We start from the raw sequence: 22,012 nt of genomic DNA, 5'->3' as shown, positions 1-22,012 counted from the left end.
AAAACTAAGCCCTAAATTGAAATTTGAAAAAAATAATTTCTTGCTATGGCTTTGGGCGACTTTTTGTCAAATTTCCGGCTGAATCAATGCCTAAATGAACTCTGAATCGTTAGATAGGTCCAGACTTAACTTAAAGTTTATACGAATTCTAGAATTTTTTCTCTGTATTTATTATTTTTGCAATAACAGATCATTTTAATCCCTTGCAAGGTTTCATTGCTACTGTCATTTTCTTAAATTTTTCTCCCATATAGAAAACGAAGTGGTAATTTGGCAGTACAGTACTGTCAAATAAAACGTCATTTGGCGGTACTGTATCCTTTCTTGAAAATTCTTTAAGTACCATTAAGGTGCCTTTACCAGATAACTTTTTGACCGCTAACTGGAAAACTTCTTTCCACCAAGGTGACATTGACGGGTTCAATCTTTGAAAACAAAACAACAACAATGGATCCATCTGATGAATAAAAATCGAGCAGTATAAGGTAAAGTACTGATTTTTATTTCATAGAAACAAGAAGGAGAAAAGTCAGGCTGCGGTCAATCCTCAATCGTAATTAGACCTCTATTTTGCCGCCAATAAAATTTAGGAATATTACACATTTCGACTATAAACTGATTTGAAGTGACAAGCAATTGTTTATCCGTTAATACACAACAAAAAAAGACCTACCTAATTGGGTTCGTTAAGATTTTCTTCCGAATGCAAATTACAAATTATTTTGTCCCCTGCATGTTGCAGGTAACATCACAATGCTAGGTACTTCAGGCCAAATGCAAATGCACTTGAATATTACAGTGCTTTAATATCACGTAAACTCGAACTGTCCTGCATGTCCAAGATTTCCTTGTTTACCTAATTTCTCCGGGTGATACCAATAGAACACAGTAAGTGGCTTTTGCTTGCTCATCTGGTGAGGGCACCCTAGTGGTAGGAAGTTTTCCGGTTAGTGGTCAAAAATCCATCATGTCAAAACCCATGTCCCGGCGCTCCGCGCCGCTTTTTTCAGACTTTGTCTGGTAGCCCATCATCCTTTTTATGATACTATGTTGAGAGCCTCCTCAAACCTCCCAAAGTCAAGATGAAAACCATATGGGGCCTTCCAAAGGGAAGGAACTGATTCAGGAGCAACTACGAATACAGCCCTCAGGGGTGCTGCGAGTATTTTGACTCCACATTTATTGAGGCACCCTTCTTACATTTTACATTTTTGGAATCAGCTTTAACATTGCTGTCCACATGAAACTTCACCATTTTTTTTTTGCATAGAACACACAGTTGACAGTTCCCTTCCCTAAAAGTAATGTGCTCAGCAGTTTTGTTCTGCAATAATAACGCGTTTAAAAAATTCTTTTTCGGGGTCCTTCACACTTCTTCAGCGATCAACTGCAACCAAATTCGTCATTCAGTCACAGATGTTTTGCACTCCTGGCGACAATTAAAGGAAATTTACAAAGTTTCATGATGTTATGTTGCTTCGTTTTCTATAACAACAATAAAATCGAGAAGATATTGAGGGACACAAGCTGCAGTTAGGCAGATTCTGGTTGATGCTCACATATAGCAGCTTATTTATATCTGCTCGTTGTTTACAAATAAATTATCTGGAGCAGAAAAACACTTATCTGCTGCTATCCCCACAAGAATGCACGAATACTAAATTCAGATCTTTAGTTGAAACATGAGTCTGAAAACTAAACATTCACAGTTTTGAAAAAAGCAAAGAAGTATAAATTTGCGTATCCACACTGATCGGGTAGGATACAAGGAATTATTAATGATATCATTTTGGAGCTGTGTCACAAAAATTTGATTTGGGTTCGATTGACTTTAGTGCAAGGTACCTATTACCTGAATTGAATTTCAAGTAAACTTATAAATATTTTGGAAAGAAATAATATAACTTAATCAAAGGATACTAAATTTTTACAAATAAATTATTTTTTCATGAAAACATTGAGCTCTTTACAAGCAAAGCAAGAGCAGGAGTTTCAAGTCTAGGTTTTAACCAGTGACACATAATCCTTTCAGATTAGTAACTCTTCATAATTTGCTGATTATCAAGTTCATCTCATTGACTACAAAACCACTTCTGAATCCAGTTAAACCAGTTAAGTAACCAATTAGACCTGTTTCTGCGGTTGAATCTTTGAAAAAAACAGGTAAAAATTCCAAAATAGAGAACATACTCTATGATTTTTTTTCTTACTTTCAAATATTTGAAAACTTGAAACTATTTCAAGAGACAACAAATTTTTTTGGATCCACCAAAATTAACTATGGAGTCGCATGCCTGGGACACTTGTTAATCCCATTATTGTGTATTGACCCTTGAGCTCCATTGTTTGAAAGAAAAGGAAGAATAGTGCACGCACTACATCAAGTAACTCTACACAGAAAACAAAGAACATTTCATCTTAGAAAAGGAAAGAAGTGTACACTAGGAGTTCATCTTAAGCTGTGGGCGTTCCTAAATGAGTCCGCGCTTTTTCTTATAGTCTTCTAAATTTAGTGATCTCCTTGGTCCATTGTCCTTCATCGACACTGAGTGCTTGGGAGTAATACTGACTGGATTTGCTAAGAAGGAAATAAACAAAAAATCATCAGGAATGACAATATTTATGGCAAATTCTATGACATTCGTTGGACTTCAGTTCCAAAAAACCGATATTGAGATATTTGTGCCATTGCTTGGAGGCAGGCTTAACGAAGATATTTGCAGCAAAACATAAACAAAAAGTAGTCATGAGAAATTGAAGTTGGAATAATATAATTTTTGAGAAACAGCTCTCCAAAGGTTTAATATGCTTTGACAGTAATTCAAAAGTGCAGAGTTGAAAATAAACTTAACATTCTTTATTGTTTTATAACAATACTCTACATCTACATGAAATGGAGGCTTCACATACAATATTATACAATATATTTCTGTTCTTAAATAGTAGTGAAGCAGTCAACTTAGATGCGTTTTAACAATGAGCTGCTTTGTATGAAAAACTTGGAAAATATTTCAGATTCCAATTTTGTTACAATGATGTTGAGAATCAAAGGCAGTGCTGTTGTATATGGAAATAACGCTTCTCTGCTACATGCATAAGACACACAAGGAGATATGTGTGCCGTGCGGCTGCACCGCTCCGATGCTGCTACTAAAAAGGTTTTCTGCCAGGGACATCTCTAAAAGATCATATCCTTAAAGTCTCCAGCTTGCTTACTGTGCTCAACAAATCTTGGTGATGGTGATGATGCTTTTCCGCGATAAATTAAAGAGGGCAAAAGGCTTGAGCATCAACAGCCACTGAATACACACACTTTAAGCCATCCAAAGAATAGTTGTACGGTTGATTCAGAAGCCTCTAAAAGGATAAAAAGATTCCCGGAGGTCTCGGTAGCATTCTGCTCAGTGTGCAAACCTATTTATGGTGCATGAATCTCAAAGAAGCGTGGGTGGCACAGTTGTAGTTATTTATATCCTCTGACAAGGACTTGCACGCAGTGGCGAATGAGAGCATACGGATATTTGAGCCTCGCTACTGAAACAAACCTTTGCCCAGCAAGCATACCAAAATGTCCGAGTTGTGCATGTGCTAAGGCAATGGATATAATTTCATGAAGTTTTAAAATGTTATTAGCAAAGTTTTTGGTAAACAGACTAATCACCTTTTTTTTATAACAAGAGACAAATGATATTTTGCAACTATAAGTTATGAAACGGCCGCACACACGGTTGGCAGGTTGCATAACCCCTCAAAAACTGCAGAATTTGACATCAAAAGACTTTGACTGTGTGCATTAGGATGTCCTACTTTGAGGGTCACCTACGAATTTCGATAGTGGTACCCCCTAAATCGTTGACCCCACTTACAAAAATAAGCATTTATTCAAGAAAAAAAATCTGAAGGGTTGCAAAAGGCCAAAATCCTGCATTTTGCCCATTTTGACGATTTTTTTTTTTGCAATGATAAAACTAAGCTAGTTTGATTTTATCATTGCAAAAAAAAATTGAAAAAATGGGGAAAATGCAGGATTTTGGCCAAGGCCAGGGAATGGTTTTTGGCCTTGAACAACCCTTAAAAACATCTTTAGATTTTTTTTCTTGATTTAGTTTCTTTTATTAGAGGTAAATGCACATATTAATAGAAAGCTATAGGGTGTGAGAGGAAATAAACTTGGAAATAACAAAAAGGTAACTTACAAGGTATGGGAACTTCCAGATCTATTTTGATATCAAAGTCATGTGCCGAAAAAAGATCATCAGTTTTCGTTGTTTTATTTTTACTAGACTTATCTTGACTACTATTGCTGTCTAGAGGCATGTTTTCATTTGCTTTGCTTTTTTCCTGGAAAAAGGGCATTACAGATTAAAAGAGATTTTATACAAAAGTGACTTATACAGTCATAATCAGCTAGGGTTACATGCAACTGTGATGATTCATGATTCATTCATTGATTCATCTCTTTTTGTTCACGTGGTACACAGTAGGGAACCTTACTTTCCAGATGACCCCTCTCTGTTTTACTTTTCCATGCTGAAACATAGACCCATACAGATGTAATAAGTTTGTGGTAGGGCCGCAGTTTGCCGCCACTATGTGAGTACTAGATGTCGTCTCTTGCACTCTTGCTTTGTAAGTTGATAACAGAGCGGATAATAATTCAGCTGAGTGAAGCGTGCCCACACGCACTTGCCATTCTGGATCACAGGTGACAATTGAAGAAACAAAGTTTGGAAAAATGAGATTTAAACTGGTCCAATGGATTTTTTTTTTTTTTTTTTTTTTTTTTTTTTTTTTTTTTTTTTTAAATCAACTGAAAAAATTGTATCAAGTTAAGAGGATACTGACAAAAAAAAGGTACCAATCCCGAATTTTTTTAGCATAGTGTCATATGGGTGATAAAACAGAACCGCGCAATTCTACCGACTGAGGCAGGGTACTGGCTTGTTCGGGTATCAAGTTAGCATGGTTTCACTGTAAGTGAGAAAGTTTTTCATGAACATTATAGACCTAAAGCACTTTTAAAATACACATTTTGTCACCGGTCACCGAAGCGGTGCACTTCGGTGTATGCGGGGTTACAGAAAACTATTTTTTGCAGGAACCCACTAGTACTCTGGGTAGGGGAGGAGACAGTAACTTACTTTAGCTTCTGCAGCTATGCGTGCTAACTCTTCAGCTTTTGCGGCCTCTGCAGCTGCTGCTTTTTCTTCCGCATCTCTTGCTTTAAATGACATTGTAGGTTTTGTGCTACGTCTGGTGAAAGGATCATCTATTTTCTTTCCTTTATTTGCTCTTACTTCTTCCTGTAAAGAATATAAAAAATCTTGAAACTATAAAACCTAAGAATCTAGAAATTTTCATCGGAATAAAGCTAGCATAGGAACCTCGAAGATTTTCTACTGTCATCTGTAAGTATAGAAATCACTTTGAACTTAAGGTAACTATTGAAATTCCTCTCTTAAATATCTGCAAAATTAGCTTAAAGTAGAGTGACAACAACATTTATAATATCACAACAAAATAACTGAATGTAAGTCCACATACAAAGCCCACCTATTTGCTAAAAACTTAACATGAACCAAATCTCAACAGTCTTGCAGCTCCAAAGGAACATTATTCTAGTATCAAACCAACCTGCAACCAGGAAAGAAAGAGGAAAGTTGAACGTGAAAATTGGTAGGTTGTTGTAAATCACTCTCTAAAACTTTAAGGCATACTAAGTTTTGAGATCTTTTTTTTAGAAAAAAAATTCTGGTCAAGGGAACATCGAGAAAATGCTCCAGGGAATTCCAAGCGATTAGAAATTGGGGCCCTTCTTGCACCTCAAAACCATGTGACTCGTTTGATAGTATGAAAAGACATGATATTGAGTCGGGGTTGCCCTATGCTAAGAACATGTGAATAGGGTCTTTCTAAAAAATTCTGGAAAAATCAAATTTTTTGTCTGGGCTTAATTCCTTGGTCTGGGTGGTAATTAAAAGATGAAAAGAACAGTTTTAAGACACTTTTGAAGGTTTTTCATCAATATTTTTTGGTGCAAAAGGTGCTTCTTGGATTTCCTTCAGTACCGAGGAATATTGATGTTGAACCTTCAAAAGTGTTTTAAAAATGTTCTTTGCATCTCGCATTAGTCCATCAAAGTCTTAGGTCCTAAGTCTTTGGTGGGCCATCAAGACAAAGAAATTAAGCAGAGATGAAGAATTTGATTTTCCAGGTCTATGAAAAAGACCCTATGTACTCACACATTCATAACGTAGGCCGACTTCGCATTACATCATAGATTGTCACGAGTTACGTTGTTTTGAGGCACAAAAAGGGACCCAATCTCAAATCGCTTAGGAAATTTTGGAGCATTTTTTCCAAGTTTCTTTAACCAGATTTTTCTTTTTTCTTTTTTTCACTTAAAAAAAAAATACCTCAATACTTAGTAGGTACCCTTTAATGTTTTAGAAAAGGAATTCAAAGAACCAACCAATTTTAACAACCAACCTCCCCTTTTCTTTCTTGGTTGCAGGCTGGTTTGGTACTGGAATGATCTTCCTTTGGAGCTAAAAGACTGTTTAGATTTGTTTCATTTAAAGTTTTTAGCAGGAAGGTAGGATTTGCATAGTTATGAATAATTATTTTTTTCTCCTAATTTGTTGTAATGATATTTTGATGTTTAGTTTTTTTTTTTTTTTTTTTTTTTGTTTAAACGGAAGTGAAAATCTGCTTTCTCCCGCACTGGATTGAGGGGGAACCGAAGTGCCCCCAGATCCGGCGAGCCCCGGGGGGGTTTTCCAGGCCCACTCCCAGGTACCAGATACCAATCGCGGCCCGGTCCGAGTGGAACGTCCCCGGGCATCGCTGTCCGGGGACCTCGGTCCGGGAGTGTGAATGGTTATGTGGGTTTGGCCTATGACAGTAGGCCCGCCAAACACTAACGACACTCCCCTTGAGATGCATCCGCACTACGCATCCCCTTTTGTCCGAGTTTAATTCCCACCCAACGGTCAGCCTACGGCCATTACCTCGTCAGGCGAGAGGGCCCCCCGCAGCAGTGTCCAGCCGGACCCCACCCTCATAGGAGCACCCCGTTGCCTCCGGAGTACCTAACCCCCGCCAGGAGGGATTTAAACCTCCCAGCAGCTCTGAGGATGGGAATCCGTACCCCGAGGGGTCCGTCAGCACTGGAGCCTCTGAAGCGGAAAGGTTACCTCCCGTGGATGTGTGGGGGATTCCAGGTGGCACCCGGCCAGGACTCCAAGGAGTCCTGTGTTACGCCGGCGCTCCGAGTCCTACCCACTGCACCCATGGGACTCAGACTTCGCAGCGCCCCTCCCTACGAGTAGCGAGCGACGCGGCCGGCCAACCCCATCCGAAGCACTAGTCAACTTTGACTTGCTCCTCCGGTCCGGCCCGCTTTCAGCCCCCGCCAACCACCAGGGCCGGATGCGCGGACTCAAGGTCCGCATTCCGGGATCCTGGGGGGCGCGGGAATCACGAAACCAGACACGTCAACGATCCCGCTTGATCTGCCGCCGCGTTGCCGCCGCGACAGGATGTGGGCTAACGACCGAGGACGCAGGCACAGTGGAGCGGCAACATCAGGGGATGCCTATCCCGCCAAAAGGCGGGAGGAGGAAACCCGAGAAAGTCACCGAGGTGGCAGTCTACGGATGATGTTTAGTTGTAAAGTTCCAATTTTAGAGTCATTTCTCTTGTATATTGGATTTTTAGCCAATTCGTTGTTTAATAAATAAATAAATTAGAAAATTTTTATGCTTCTATGCTGTCCTGCTGCTGGATTTTCTATTGAAGCATAGCAAAAAATTATTTTGCAAGCACGTCCCTGAAGTCGAAAATGCTTGTCAACAAAGTCAAAAATGTGCAAAAGCCAGTCTGAGTAATCCTGGAAAAAAATTCCGGTCTTTTTCGTAATATTTTCCTAAATTCTCTGAACTGATTTAATTCCCTGGCGATTACCGATTTTGTAGGTCTGTAAACACCCTGCATCTGCAATGTGGAGTAATTTAGCTGCTTACCAAAATTGCTTTTTCAGCTTCTTCAACATTCTTTTTCCTATTTCTATCGTTAATGTAACTTATACTGGAAATTGTGCTTGTTCTCAGTTTGTCTAGTTCCTTTGCTCGTTCTTCCAATTCATTAATTTTAACTTGAAGCCTGCCAGCTTCCTCTGTGTCATTCCTGTAAAATAAACGGTGAATGACTTCTAAACTTGATGGCAAGATGATTCATCTCAATTCAAAAGAGGCCACTTATAACAAAAACTCATACTAGATTATGATCAAAAAATCTTAAGCAAACACACAATTGAATCGGCCATTCTCAAAAATACTTCAGCACAAAAAATGAGAATGCGAGAAAAACAGTAAACCCTGTTTTGAGTGACCCGTTTAAAATCTCAAGAGTATGAGAACAGTTAATTAATTAATCACATTATTAACTATTCTACAGTTTAAAATGGATCATTTATGGAGCTTAAGTCTATTTGAGAAAGACTGATTCAATTTTTAGCTAATGTCAGAGTGAACATACTTCATTTTTTACACAGCTACTTACATGGCAAAATTCAAAATAAATCATGCCTTCGATAAAATGAAAATCATATAAATTCGATTTTCATCATCCAATATTTCATGAAGTTATTTCAGTGAAAGCCTTTAACATCTTGGAGGAGTGACATTCACGTTCCAGGATGGCAAAACTGCTGATTTTGTTTACTATCTCTGGCACAGTATTTTAAGTTTTAAAAAGAAATTAAAGAGTGAAGCTCATCTATCTCTAGTATTTTGAATAAATCTACAGAGAAAGGCGAGAATTAATTAACCTAGAAGATTGAAGCATTGGTAGCTTTTTGACAGGCCTCCAAAAAATTCAAAGCAAGCCTGCCAGTCATTCTCCCACAAGGAACCAAGGGACTTGATACATTGTATTGAGGAGGGGGTCGAAACGATCACAAAGGCAATATACTGCGTATATGCATCAAAAGAGAGAAAAAATAGTTATACCTTGCTTGAGCCATGTCTCTTTCTTTCATGAGCTGTGTCTTCTTCATTGCGTAGTTATAAGGATTCTGCTTAAACCGCTCTTTCTCCTTTACAATCTGTAATATAAAATTTAATAAGAGATATTCGATTAGATATTGTGAGGCAAAGGTCAAGGAGGTCTTAGAGGATCTTTTTTTCAACATCTTTTTCAAACATCTCAGAAGTTACATGATATAAGAGCCGGAATGAAGATTGTGTATTGCAGACTCATTCAAATCAAAGTGCATTTCGATTAGTTGACTCTTCTGAAATATTCAGAGCGAATTTCATCATTTGCATTCCAATCGTCGGCTGTCACTGATCAGAGGGGCCCATTTTAAAATTTTTAATTACGGTGATAATTTGTCTACGTTGAGCTCTGAGAAATTTGTATTATTTAGGAGGCAATATACATCACTATTTTTGAATTATTGAGGATTCCTCTAGGAGCCAACTCTTCACATAGTACTGGCAAGAGTTTCTTATTATCAAGAGTTGACTGTATGAACCATTCCACTGATACCTTTAAGCCATATTTTAGTCAATAAAATTATTGAAAGTTTCCATTAATACGAAGCCCTCGGATCATCTTTTTTTCTTTTTTTTTTAAAAAAACACTTTTACTGATATCTTATCTACCATAACTGCTATCATACTGGTAGTCTTGACGGTACAGTCTAACAGTTTGCGCATGTGCAGAGACTGTACAGTCGGCAGAGGCCACCGTCGACTATCCATTTAGCTCCCAAATGTCATTGATTGTACAATTGGACTACTAGTGTGATAGCAGCTTAAAGGTAATTTTAAACTCTGTCAACTTTTGTTAGAATGATAAAAAAATAGAGGTTTCCTGATATTTTGAGAATGTTGGAAACATTTTTTTGAGGTCCTCACAGAGACAAAGAGATACCCTCCACTAACCTCTTGGTTTTGGTGGGAACTTTTACTTTTGGAAATTAAACACTTCCTTATGGACAAGAAGCCTGTTGCAAACTTCAGCTAGAGCAAAAAGAAGAGCTATTTCTTGCGGAAAATGGCTCAAAAATCACAATAAGCGCATCAGGAAAGTCTGAAATATCGTTCCTAACTTCACAATCTGCATTTAAAAAATGCGCTTTTCTAAGCTTCCTGCTTCAAAAACGATTCCACCCTCGCAGGTGAATATTTTGTAACAGGAGTCACTTCATCCAACCCACCAAAACGCATATTACAAGCCGGGATTTTATCAACCGGCGCTTTTACATTAACATTTCCTTTGCGTTCATATAGACCATGGTGCTTCTTCACAATTTGTGCGCGGAAACGTCAGTCATGTTAAATATTGTGGTACCCTACTGTGCAAGGGTTGGATGAAATGAATCCTCTTACGAAATGTTTACTTGTGCCGTAGTATCGTTTTTGAGGCAGGAAGCTTAAAAGAAGAATATTTCTTGGGCAGATTGTGACGTTAGGAGTGTATTTCAGATTTTCCTGATGGGTTCATTGTGATTCTTGAACCATTTTCCATGACCATTTCCATGAGAACCATCTCTTCTTTGGGCTCTAGCTGAAGTTAACAACAGGCCCATTACTAGGCAGCAACAGTCAGCACCTTTTTTTTTCGGCTGTAAACCTATCTACTGGCTGGATGATGAGCTTTCAGTGATATAATAAATCATACAAATTATTCAAATTTTTGTTCATTCGCGAAACGAAATATCAAACTTGTCGTTCGCAATCCATCTTGTAAGTAATCAACAATTGTATGTTGAAGTCCTGAAAGTAAAAGCTTCCACCATTGCCGAGATAACAATGGAGGGTCCCTATTTGTCTCTGGGTCTTCATGGCTCTTCAGTTAACGTTACCAAACCAATGGGCTGCACATGAAGTTGTTTCCCGACTTTTCCCACAAATCCCCTGACTTACTGCTGCCACTGCATATTCCTGGACACTCTCACTTCTCTAACCAGCAGGAAACCATACTCTACCGTAATTTTCTGGTTTGATTCTGTTGATTCTCAGCACCAAAATTCCAGTGATAAATTGGGATAATCTACGATTCACTTCATGAAGGAGAAATAATTACTTTTTCAACATCTTCTTCTTTGTATTCATACATTAGAGCTTCTTTTATGTCTCTAAGTTTTGTGTCAATTTCATCAGTGGTTGGTAGAGAGATTCCTTGAAGTGCACAAGTTTCCCGCCACTTCATAAATTCACTGTCTGTAAATTCTTGATTACTGATGAACTCTAACCGGAACACTCTTTCCTGAGCTCCGTGCCTTTATCAGAAACAGAAATCAATAACTTTAAAACGACTGTCAGAAAGAGTGAGATAATAGTCTTTTGAGACATAATGTGATCAATTTACATGCAGGCAAAGTCAAACAATAGTCGAACAGTATCAACAAAATGTTACTATCAAATAGAATATTCAAATCCAGGTGATGAAAGCAGATCTGCCACAAAACATATCATTTTCGTAAATTTAAACAAGCTGGTGAGTTCGAGTGGAAATGGAAATTACTGAATGACTTCACTCTAGGGTGTTGAAAAACTGTATCCACCAAGAGGTTTGGTTTCTATGAACTTTCCTCCTTTGTTTTAAAAGGCTCAAATTTTCATGTAAGATTTTATTTGAACATTCACTTAGAAACACATTGTCCTTTTAGATTAACGAAAATGTATTTATGAAGCAATATTGATGGTGAAAATCTGCAACCACATACCTCGGAAAACCCGATTTTTCATGAGATGGAGAAAATTGCCTACATTCTTCATCTTTCAAGGTAGAGAGGAAATAATTCTTGAAGATAGCAAGGATAACATCCTTGGGTCTATCAAGATGCCAAGGGTAGAACTTCTTTTTTTTCTTTTTTGGTTTTATGAGCCCTTATTTGTACATGGTTCACATAACAAAAGTATGCGATTCGAGGTTGTGATGTCAGGTGACTTTGTTCAGAGAAGCCAATGAAACCCAAATTCAAGTTTGTCTGAACTTTAAGAATATTTCTCAATTGTTTAGTCATCAGAAATATTCTAAAGAAATGGGTGCCTGATCACTCATCACACCTTTGGCTCCAGATGCTAAATTAAAAAAATTCATGCAACAACCCCACTGTATCCAAAATTGGCTTCGCACCAAGAGTGACCTTATCGATGACTTATAAAACGTGACTCGGGGTGTATCAAGAGCCATTTTTCCATCACTTGGAGCATTTTAATTTTGGTGTTGCCTCTCTCCCCCCCCCCCCGCCCCTTTGCAACTTTCCACTTATTGATTCATTATTGTTTAGGTATTATACGGGGAAAATTTTGTTTTACTTTGAAAGGACAACTAATAAATTCAAGTACCTTAATCGCAATCCTTTGTTCGTTCTTGTACCTCCTAGTTGATAGATTTTGGCTGTTTCAACCACTCCAATTATTTCTGCAACCTGAAAATAGAAGCAAAAAATATTTACAACAGAAAACGAGAGCGGTAAAAGGCACTGAGAGCTAATCATATGGATCTCTTCATTATGCCATTTTTTGACCGAGATAGTTCATGGAAACATTGATTTCTCCTGTTAGAGGATCACAACTCCTCATAAATTTGGATATGTTCTTTTCTTGGTATAAGATTTTGGTCCGATGGTAAGATTTCCTAAAAACACAAGTTAACAAGTTCATTTAAAGTTAGTGGAGGTAAGCCCTCTAAAAACTTAATTTGTAATTTTAAATTTGGAAGGTGATTTGCAAAGAGTGAGAAAAGAAAAACTTACCCTGTACACTGGTTTGCCATTTAAATTATTACCAATTCCTATTCTGACAAAGCATCCTTGGGCAACACGATTGAAAAAAGGCAAGTGAACAAACCTGGAACAAAAAATATAACTTCAAATAACAGTTCAAACTGTATTCACAGGCCATAGCAACATGTCCTAGTCACAGGCTATGTGCTGGCAACTACCGAGCACTACTACCCCTAAGTGCTCAGCCATAGATACACTCAGAGCTTATCCTTGAATAAGAAGATCAAGACTACTACCCACACACATCCCACACCCATTCTTGCACATCCTAGCAGAGTCCAATGCAAAGATGTGCCATGAAAAAAAAAATCCTCAACCTACCGTATGTTTACTTAGTCTGTTTACCATGACACAGTATCAACCTGCAGCCTAATTGTTGAAATTTATGTCGGCACGACAAGAATCGAAAATCGATATATTACACGGCGCAGATAGGGCTATGTCTTGTCTTATCGTGCCGACATAGCCAGTTAAAGTTTCAACAATCCGGCTGCTGGTATAGAAAGTCGCCTAGAAGGGTCTCTAGGCGTGAAAATGGTGTTGGTCTTAGCTATAAATCTATACCCACTAATAATCTATTCCTTGGCTGTAGGTTCCTCCTGGTGAATATAAGCCATTAAACCAACAAAAGAAGAAGAGGAAGATGAAGATGTGCCATGTTGTCTGTGAAAAATTCTTTTGGTGCAACACTTTCTTATTTCTTTCTTTATTTTCTTTTACTTTTCTTATTGATTTTTAAAAAGTGGTAGGTGTTTTCCAACATAGTTCAGTCTCATCTGTGAGCCTCTTTGATTACAAAATGGAACGCCTCAAATTGGAACTGCCAGAGGAATTATAAAATCACAGTGCTCTTGGAGCGAATTGTAATCAGTGGAAGACATTGATTATGAAGAAAACCAAATTACTGAGGAGAAATTCATCACCATCCATGAGACAGTCACCTGTGTTTCAATGTTTCATGGATCATGGACAAGTCCCGTTGTTAGGGCAGCAAGAAGCAGTGCAGCACTACGAAGAATCCCTGTTTTTTCCCCCAAAAACAGTACTTTGTTCCTCTAAAAAATGTATTTGAATCTTTGGAATAAGTAGTCGTGAAAGAGTACAGGTTCTGATTTAAAGTCAAGAAAAATTAGGCACTTTAGGAGAAATCAACACGAAATCTAGAAAATCTTTTTAATAAATTAAGTTCTGGATAGTTCAGTATAGCTTTAAATCACGGCTTTAAATTTCTTTTGACTACTGTGGATTTCAACAACAGAGTCTACTTATGCATCAGAAAACCTGCAACTTGTCCACCTAGAACAATGTTCCTGTATCAGCTTCAATCCTATCTTCCTCTAATTCCGGCAAGTAATCTTAATTAAGAATTTGCTACTTGCTTGAATAATTGATTTTAACTTCGACGTAAATGGGTATGCATTTTCAAAGGTGCCTACACATTTTGCAAAAAGCCTAACCATAAGGCCAAACATGATATTCAATGAAAATTTCCTATTTGCCTGAGCATTTTGCAAAATGCTGGATTATCAAGTTAGCCTTTGACGGACACATTGGGTGCATGTTCATTTAGACTTAACTTAAAAATGTAATTTGGTCAAATTTCCACAGCTTCAATCATTAAATTGATTAGTAATACACTAAAGAATAAAGTACATACTGTTCCATCTTGTGCCGTGAAAGCCTGATTTGGTTTAGTTCTTCTCTTTTAGATATGAACTCTATCTTCCTTTCTTTCTTGATGCTGGCCCTGAAAAATTAAAAGTGCTACATTAAACTTAAAGTAGTTTTCATTCATAAGTGTAAAATAAATGAAAGGGAATAGCAACCCAAAATCAAATTTGAGATTATTACATAAATTGTTAACTGAAACAATGCTGAAGCACATGCAAAAATCCCAGAGTGAAAATGGTGACTGTGCGCAGAGATATGAGCAATTGGGTGTCCGCCAGGTTGAATGTTCCAATTTGTTATGCGTATCAGGACAGCTGGTGGGTTGGAGACAATAGTTGTCTTACCTTAAGATTTTATCCTCACTATTAAAGCAAAAGAAGAAAAATAAAAGGTATGATGACTGTTAGCTCTATTACTTCAGACAAAGGGTGCTTAAAAACATAGTGTTTTAAGCACATTGAGCTTTTGGATAAATATTTGTTGAGGACAATTTTTTAAGTAGATCAGTCTAAAAAACTGAACTTCTGAGCATTGCATATGTAATTCACATGAGAGGTTAATAAAATGGTCACACACATCTCTCCAATAATCAAAGTGATTCAGAACAGCTTCATTGTAGGATGTTTCTTTTTTTGAGTATCAATTGCAGTGTTGACACAGATGCAGTGGCAATGATATACATGGAAAACGTTCATCAAAGAGAGATATTCTTAAAAACAATAAAAATTCATAACTCTCAAAGAGGTTCCGGAGTAAATTTTAGCAATGGAAACCGTCTGACTGAAAAAAAACAAAATGAGATGAAAAATTCTCTTAGAAACTTGGAAAATTGAAAAAAAAAGGTCTGCCTCCATTGGCCTTGTTCAGGCCTCACGTTTCTATAAGTGGAGAGAAGATCTGCATGAATCTACTGCCTTGAATCTGTACTCTTTTTAACTACATAGGCAACAGCTTTTAGGCTTATCTGCTATGTTAGTTGTTACCGAAGAGAGCAGTAAAAGCAAAAGGGAGATTTGTAGAAAATGGACGAAGTAACGTCTGAACTGAAAATTTTATTGAAAAAATCCACTTGTGAATTTGTTTTTCATCATCCAAAAGACTCAAAAAAATTGTTCGTATTATTGATGAATTTTAGGTATGATTGTATAATGAGGGCTTTTTTAATTCCATGTTGCGCAAGAAAGTAGTGTATGCTACGTTCTGTATGCTTCCATGACAAATTGTACTCACATCATACAGATTTTAAGGAGGGCAGGAAGGGAGGCTGCGGAAGGGGAATTTATAGCTCACAAATTTTTGAGATCGTGCATCAGCTTTAATAAAGAGAAATAGGACGAAATCCGATGTTATAATCAAATCAGTCAGTGCACTTGACCTAGGTTAGACCAATTTTACATGAAACTCGATGTCGAGAAAATGGGCCTTATACTGCTATCTTTGATAACACAGCACTTGTTGTTAGATCTCATATCAGGGGAGGCTTCACGTTATTTGCGTTCATAAAATACAGTGATAAGCACTTGGCTCACCTGGAGGAGTCTGAATCACTGGAACTGCGTGATGATGATGAACTGCTTCTAGCTCTGATTTTTGAAGGTTGTTTGCTTGATGAAGACTTCGGCTTTTCATCAGAGTCTGACGCACTGTCATCTGAATAAATATCTGAGGCCTTGAGTTTGGTTTTGTTGGCTTTTTCATTTTCTCTTTTTTCTTTGTCATCATCCTCATCCTCTTCTTTTCCTTCTTCTTCTTCTTCCTTCCGCTTATCTTTTTCTGCCTTCTGCTGCTTTTCTTTCTCCTCTGATAAACAATATACATGAAATGAGTAAATAAAAAAATTCAGAGGGGAATTCCGGTTCATAAATAACGAACTGACTACTATGACAAGGGGGCTAGTATACAGGAAGACACGAAAATCTTGGTATACCCCTGTAACTTTTGAACGAATTAAGATAAAGACTTGAGAATTTGACCGTGCTCCTGTGTCAAAGTAAACTACTTTTTAGACCCCCCAAATTTTTGGACTCCCCCTAGGGAGGCTATGTTACCCAAATGTACAACCCAAAATTATGAGTCAAATTCACTCTTCCCAAAAATTTGGGAAGAGTGATTTCTTGTCTGAGAGTCTTTGGTGCGCACCCTCTGGTCTTAGTCTATCTTTCGCTTAAGTTCGACATCGTTCTCTATCCATCAAGTTCACCCAGTGAGCGAGTCCATAGGCAGACTTTCAACAGCCACAGTCCGGTCTCAACGACAACACTGACTCGCAAGAAAAGGTCCGCTTGGCCACCGAATTCGGCTGCGTGCCCATGGGATGTTCATGGAAGTGAACATTGAAGGTGTTGTGGGGATGCCACAGGTCATGGGCATGCCATGCAACGATAAAAATTCATGTTGTTCACAGCGAGAGTGATTTTTGGAAAGACAGAAACCGGGAATCCCCTGTTCTGGTGGTAGAGTACTGAAAGCGTATTGACCCCTGTCTGTTTACAGGCACCCTCCAGCTCGAGTTCCTTTATTCTTTGACAAAGGAACTCGACCTCGTGGTTTGATACCGGTGGTCGATCGACGCCAGGTCTCAGGCTAAAGGTTCAAGACTGCCAAAAATCATTGTGGCTGACAAGCACCTCCAGTTGGAGTGTGCCTGTGGAACGATTGCCGATCTCGCTCTCAGTCTCGAGTCTGAGTCTCTAGTGACTCAACTCGCAAGGCCGTTAAAATCCCAGCTCCAGATCTCACTGCTACGGGAAATTGCTTCTCATTTTAAATATTTGGATACTTATTCCAGCAGATTGGGCTCACCAAACAAGCTGTAATGGAGTGCAAAGTGAGAGACCAAGAAGCAAAGCTCCTGCACGGACGCAAGGCGAAAAACGGAAACATGAGGGGCCGCTTAGGATTAGATCTTAATATTTTGAATTACCTCTTTCTTTCTTTTCTTCTCTGCGAGCTTTGAGGAGATTCATTGCTTGCGCTTTTTTATCCTGCTTTCCTCTGTTTTCCTCTATAGTCTTCTTCCTATCTTTACTCCTTTCCTTTGCATCCAAGAGTTGGTGTTTGTCGTATTTTTTGAGCGATTCTTTCTTGTCACTATTCTTCATTTCTCGTTTTTTGGCAAGACGTAATTTTTTTTCAATCTCAAATCTGAAACGGAGACATACGTTGAAAATGTAATGATAGAAAATGAATGGCATGCTTATTCGTAATCTACGATTCGAAATTAGGGCTCTTAACATGGTCCTAGGTCCAGGTCTTGCTATGTAGGAGAATGCAATGGTGTTATTTCCTCAGTAAACACACTAAAAGTAGTTCAGGAAAAATTAAGAGTGCAGATTGCAGTAAGCAAATAGAGGACATACTGTACATGTAGGGGAGTAACAATAAGCTCCACATTCTTTCATCCATGAGAGGAATAACTGAGCCAAAGCAATGAAACTACTGAGCATATGCACTGATTTAGGAGAAAGACTTTTCTTTCTTTAAACATGACATCCATGTCATTGATTTCCTGGCATGGATTCATGGAAATGGATTCATGTAAATTTTTTCCAACAGGCAGCACCATATACGAGAGTAAATTTGAATTAACTTTGCCATGTTATCCAAAAGAACATATTAAAAGTCTTCCGAGCCCCAAAATACTTAGGCAAGGACAGGGGACAGTACCCCTCCCCAGTCAAGAACACTCCACCTTGAAACTTCTGTCTCAGTAACAGACAGTAAGAAGTAGTAATAGTGGTAGTAGTATTAACAGTGTCTGCTGTGAATCCCCCCTCCCCCTTGTTACTGTGTTATGAGAATAGATAAATAAATCTAAATTATACCGTGTTTTCATGATTTCTCGAGCCTCAACTCGCTTGAAAATTTCTTGTTCACGCTCCTTTTCTGTCATCTGTGCCAATCTTTTCTGATCTTCTTCATCTCCCATCATTTGGTCATCATAACCATCATTAAATTCTTCTTGACTCAAGTCAGATGAGTCATACTCACTGCCATCAGAATCCGAAACTTCTCCTAAAAATGGTAAGAAAACAGGGTTATTTGTTGTTTGAATTAAAATCAAATTTCAAAAAACAAAAACTAGCTGCTCAAAGCGTAAGCCAGGGTGAAAACATCAACAGCTGTTCAGAATTTGGAGCATGGTTTTTGCAACTTGGTAATGACAGTGTACCGCTCCTCGAGGAAAAACACTTTTTTATCTCCGAGCATCATCACAATACGCTCTCTGCCAGTAAAGTTTCACTTCGGTAGCTAATCTACCGAAAAAGTGTAGTGTGGAACAGCTTAACAATCACCCGGTATAATGAAAAGAGGGAGGAAAAAAATAGTTGGTCGACTGCCAACTATATGAAGATCTACAGGCAGCAAACTACTATAATACAAAATTAAACAAAAATATACGAGAAAAGAAAAAAATTCTCACCCTCTTCTGGTTCTGAGTCTTTTCCTTTTGAATCTTTCTTTTCCTCCACTTCATCATCTTCCGAATCTGATGAAGACCTTGTGATGGTCCGTTTATTGGTTCTTTTGGCAGTTTTCTTCTTTTTCTTTTTCGTTTTTCCTCTGGCATCCCAATCACCATCAGAACCTGATGAGGTGTCGGAATCAGAGTAGGCATCTACAGCTTGCTTCTTCGATTCTGTATTACCATTAGATTCACCTGCATCACTGTTGATGCCTTTTTTCTTCTTTGCTAATGACAAAAATTCCTGCAAAACAGCAAAGAGTTCAATGGGAATTTTAGTAAACTTGAATTATAGTCTCTCAAGTCTCTCTGTAGAAAAATTTGCACAGGATCTATTTTGCTTTATGTTAATCTATGATTACGTATAGTACTTTTTTATTACCTATTCATAGACTGTGCCATTGGAGCAGCAGAGTCTATCACCAAAAAAGATTTTCACTGTTGTATTTAGACGAATCCCATGGATTGACATTTGTGCCGCACAAGTTTTTTTTCTTCTCAACACCGTTATATAATGACAATCGTGTATGGGTGTAATAATATTCTGAATAAATAACTATCTACCTATTAGTCTATGGTACTCAATGAATGTTAAAATTTTACGATAATAGGAATAGTGGTGTCACCGTGGGTTATGAACAACGTAGGGCAGAACGATCGAAAACCAAGTTGATATATCAAAAGAAATGATAACCCTGAACTTATCCATGCTAAAAAATATAATAAGTAAATTATGATTGTATTTAATGATATGAGACTATAAAGGCCGAAAATGTCAGGTCGGTTGCTCACAGCCAACCCCAATTTTGAAGCAAAAGAGCAGTTTGCGGCGATAAATCAGTACTGATCACGGATTCTTTGGCAATATTTGCTCTGCAAGGTGACTTTAATGTTCAAAAAAATGGCCATTTTGAACTGAAATGTTTATTTTTAAGCAATAAAAGTCATTAGAGGTGTCGTCACATAAGATGACCATTGTTTAGTTTCGGTTTGCAAGCGCTGACGACGAAGTTAGGCCTCTGCACAAAGCAGCTTTCGCGACTATCCACCTTGAAAACATCCGTCTCATGATTGTATCATAAAAAACTACTTATCAGTTATGATTCGCGACTTTTATTTGGTTGCAATTCCTGTGTGGCTAAAAATTAAAGTGTTACAAGGTTTAAAAATATTAAAAAACTTTTCTACCCTTGTGTTCATGCTTCTGCTAGAGTTGGATGTTTTCATGTGGATAGTAGTGACACGGGAACACTTGCAAACCGAAAGTAAACAACTGTCAACTTAGCTGACCAAACCTCCAGAGAGAAGTGTCGCCACATTTAGCAACATATTTTAGCAGTATATCTTGCCAGATGGAGCCAGGAGTTTCAAATTTGTCATCAAATCGCTTGCTGAGGTCTTCCCTACCAGACCATTAATGATAAGTTGGCTTTAGTTACCATGTGAACTATAATTTTGATGAAAACCGGTGATTTTTAGGCATATAGCAATAATTCCTCACAACACAAAATCCTCAATTTAATATTAAGTACCTATTAGACAAAAAGAGAGTCTCTGAAGATTAAAAAACTTGTAAACTTGTAATTCCACCTCACATCTCAAGATTTACCAGGTTTCATCGATTTAATCGTCTTATATTTTACATTTTTCAGTGTCTAATACATAAAAGGCACAATTTGACAGTGCCGCCATGTTTGCGTGGACCTCCACCAGTCCCGCAGGAAGAGCTGATACCTATGATTCAATGGCTTGTTTGTCAATCACTATAAATTTGTATTGAATCAAAATAGTTCGTGCCAAAGCTGGAGAAAGGAAGTCTACTACCTTAAAATGAAGCAATGAATTTTGGTTTTGATGGGTGCACTTTCATTTACAAGGTGTTGCACATCTTAACTAATCCTGTTAGGTTAGGTCACCCTCTAATGTTTTGGTTGGAACAATTGCAGTTTCATAAGTAGCTACCCACTGCAAATAGAATGATTGAAAACTGCGAGAATAGCATAGCCCCTAAATCAGTCTAAGATTAGCTAGAATACGATGACACTTAAATTTCCCTGCCTAACAGCCAAATCTGACCCCTAATAACGGAGGTGGGAATAAGATGATCTAAATCCACCTGGAGCCGGTTCCTTTAAGCTGTGTGCACGGTAATGACGTGCTGAGTACACAGTCTCCTCATAGGTCTGTTCTAAGATATGTATCATAAACTTTCAAAGGCTCCGCAGGACAAATAGTTCTGTTGCCTAAAAACTGCTCAGCATCGGCAGGAGTTGAACGGTTGGATAAGTCTCCAAGAGGGTACCCAACATCGTCACCCAGGCCAGCAAATGCACTGGCTTGGGTTGCAAATATGTGGGGTGCAATGTACCTCAATGATACTGACCCTAACATTTTGACGTAAAGGTCAGGGTGAAGGGTCCGTAGGACCCTGCATGGTGAAGGGTCCAAAAGAGGAAATATATGATGTGTTGCTTACTGAATCAGAGGCACTGTCGCTGTTGCTGCTGTCGGAGTCGATGACAGCTTGACTTTTCCTTTTCACCATGACTAAATATGTCGAGTACTCTAAACACTGCAAATAAGCATGAACACCAAGAACAAAAAAATCTGCTGCTTATTTCCGCCGAGTCTATCCAAAGTCTCCCCGGGAACGGCGAAAGCGAGCTGGATGAGTTAGTAGTGACTTGAACTTGATTGATTATTTTACAACGTTCACGGAAGAAACTAGGGAAAACAGAAAAAAGAGAAGAAAATTAAATAGAGAATAGACAAATGTCACATCAGAAAATGGCACCGTTCAACATCAACATACATTTTAACCACATTTTAATCATTGAGAAAAAGAAGGAGGTGTTTGCATCTTGAGGATTGTTTACCCTATGACGTACGTCGGTACAACCTGGCCTGCAAAATCCGGGATTCGAAGTATAAAAAACGGACCATAACGTCCAATTTTTTCGCTTAAATCAACTCATGATATAATTTCAATCACTTTTTATAGAATGACTTTTTTCCATAAACTACATAATTTCCAAGAAAATCGATGATAAAAGTCGTCCGTATCGATCTACGTC

General features: G+C 38.1%; 1 protein-coding gene across 1 annotated transcript; it reads right to left on the bottom strand.

The window, feature by feature from the left end:
* Window positions 1-479: 479 nt before the first annotated feature.
* On the bottom strand, window positions 480-21,774 carry Rtf1 (RNA polymerase-associated protein Rtf1). Its single transcript, XM_019049214.2, has 14 exons — window positions 21,415-21,774; window positions 18,897-19,182; window positions 18,298-18,487; window positions 17,397-17,617; window positions 16,003-16,273; window positions 14,460-14,549; window positions 12,773-12,866; window positions 12,363-12,445; window positions 11,095-11,290; window positions 9,012-9,106; window positions 8,025-8,187; window positions 5,142-5,303; window positions 4,197-4,341; window positions 480-2,578 (listed from the first exon to the last, which is right to left on the bottom strand). The coding sequence occupies exons 1-14, from the start codon at window positions 21,481-21,483 to the stop codon at window positions 2,472-2,474; spliced, it is 2,172 nt and encodes a 723-aa protein (XP_018904759.2). The 5' UTR covers window positions 21,484-21,774; the 3' UTR covers window positions 480-2,471.
* Between the last annotated feature and the right edge of the window lie 238 nt (window positions 21,775-22,012).

The sequence above is a fragment of the Bemisia tabaci genome, chromosome 1 (assembly GCF_918797505.1).
Source record: "Bemisia tabaci chromosome 1, PGI_BMITA_v3".
NCBI lineage: Eukaryota > Metazoa > Arthropoda > Insecta > Hemiptera > Aleyrodidae > Bemisia > Bemisia tabaci.
Note: the sequence above shows the minus strand (reverse complement) of the source record. Positions and strands in the feature narration are given on the sequence as shown.

What these genes read in the sequence shown, in the direction of transcription:
- Rtf1 (XM_019049214.2), bottom strand. Translation starts at nt 21,483, where the DNA reads ATGGTGAAAAGGAAAAGTCAAGCTGTCATCGACTCCGACAGCAGCAAC. An exon ending in ATGGCAAACCAGTGTACAGG is followed by an intron (nt 12,446 to 12,772) that starts GTAAGTTTTTCT and finishes TTCTATTTTCAG; the next exon opens with GTTGCAGAAATAATTGGAGT. An exon ending in GCATAGCTGCAGAAGCTAAA is followed by an intron (nt 4,342 to 5,141) that starts GTAAGTTACTGT and finishes CCCTTTTTCCAG; the next exon opens with GAAAAAAGCAAAGCAAATGA.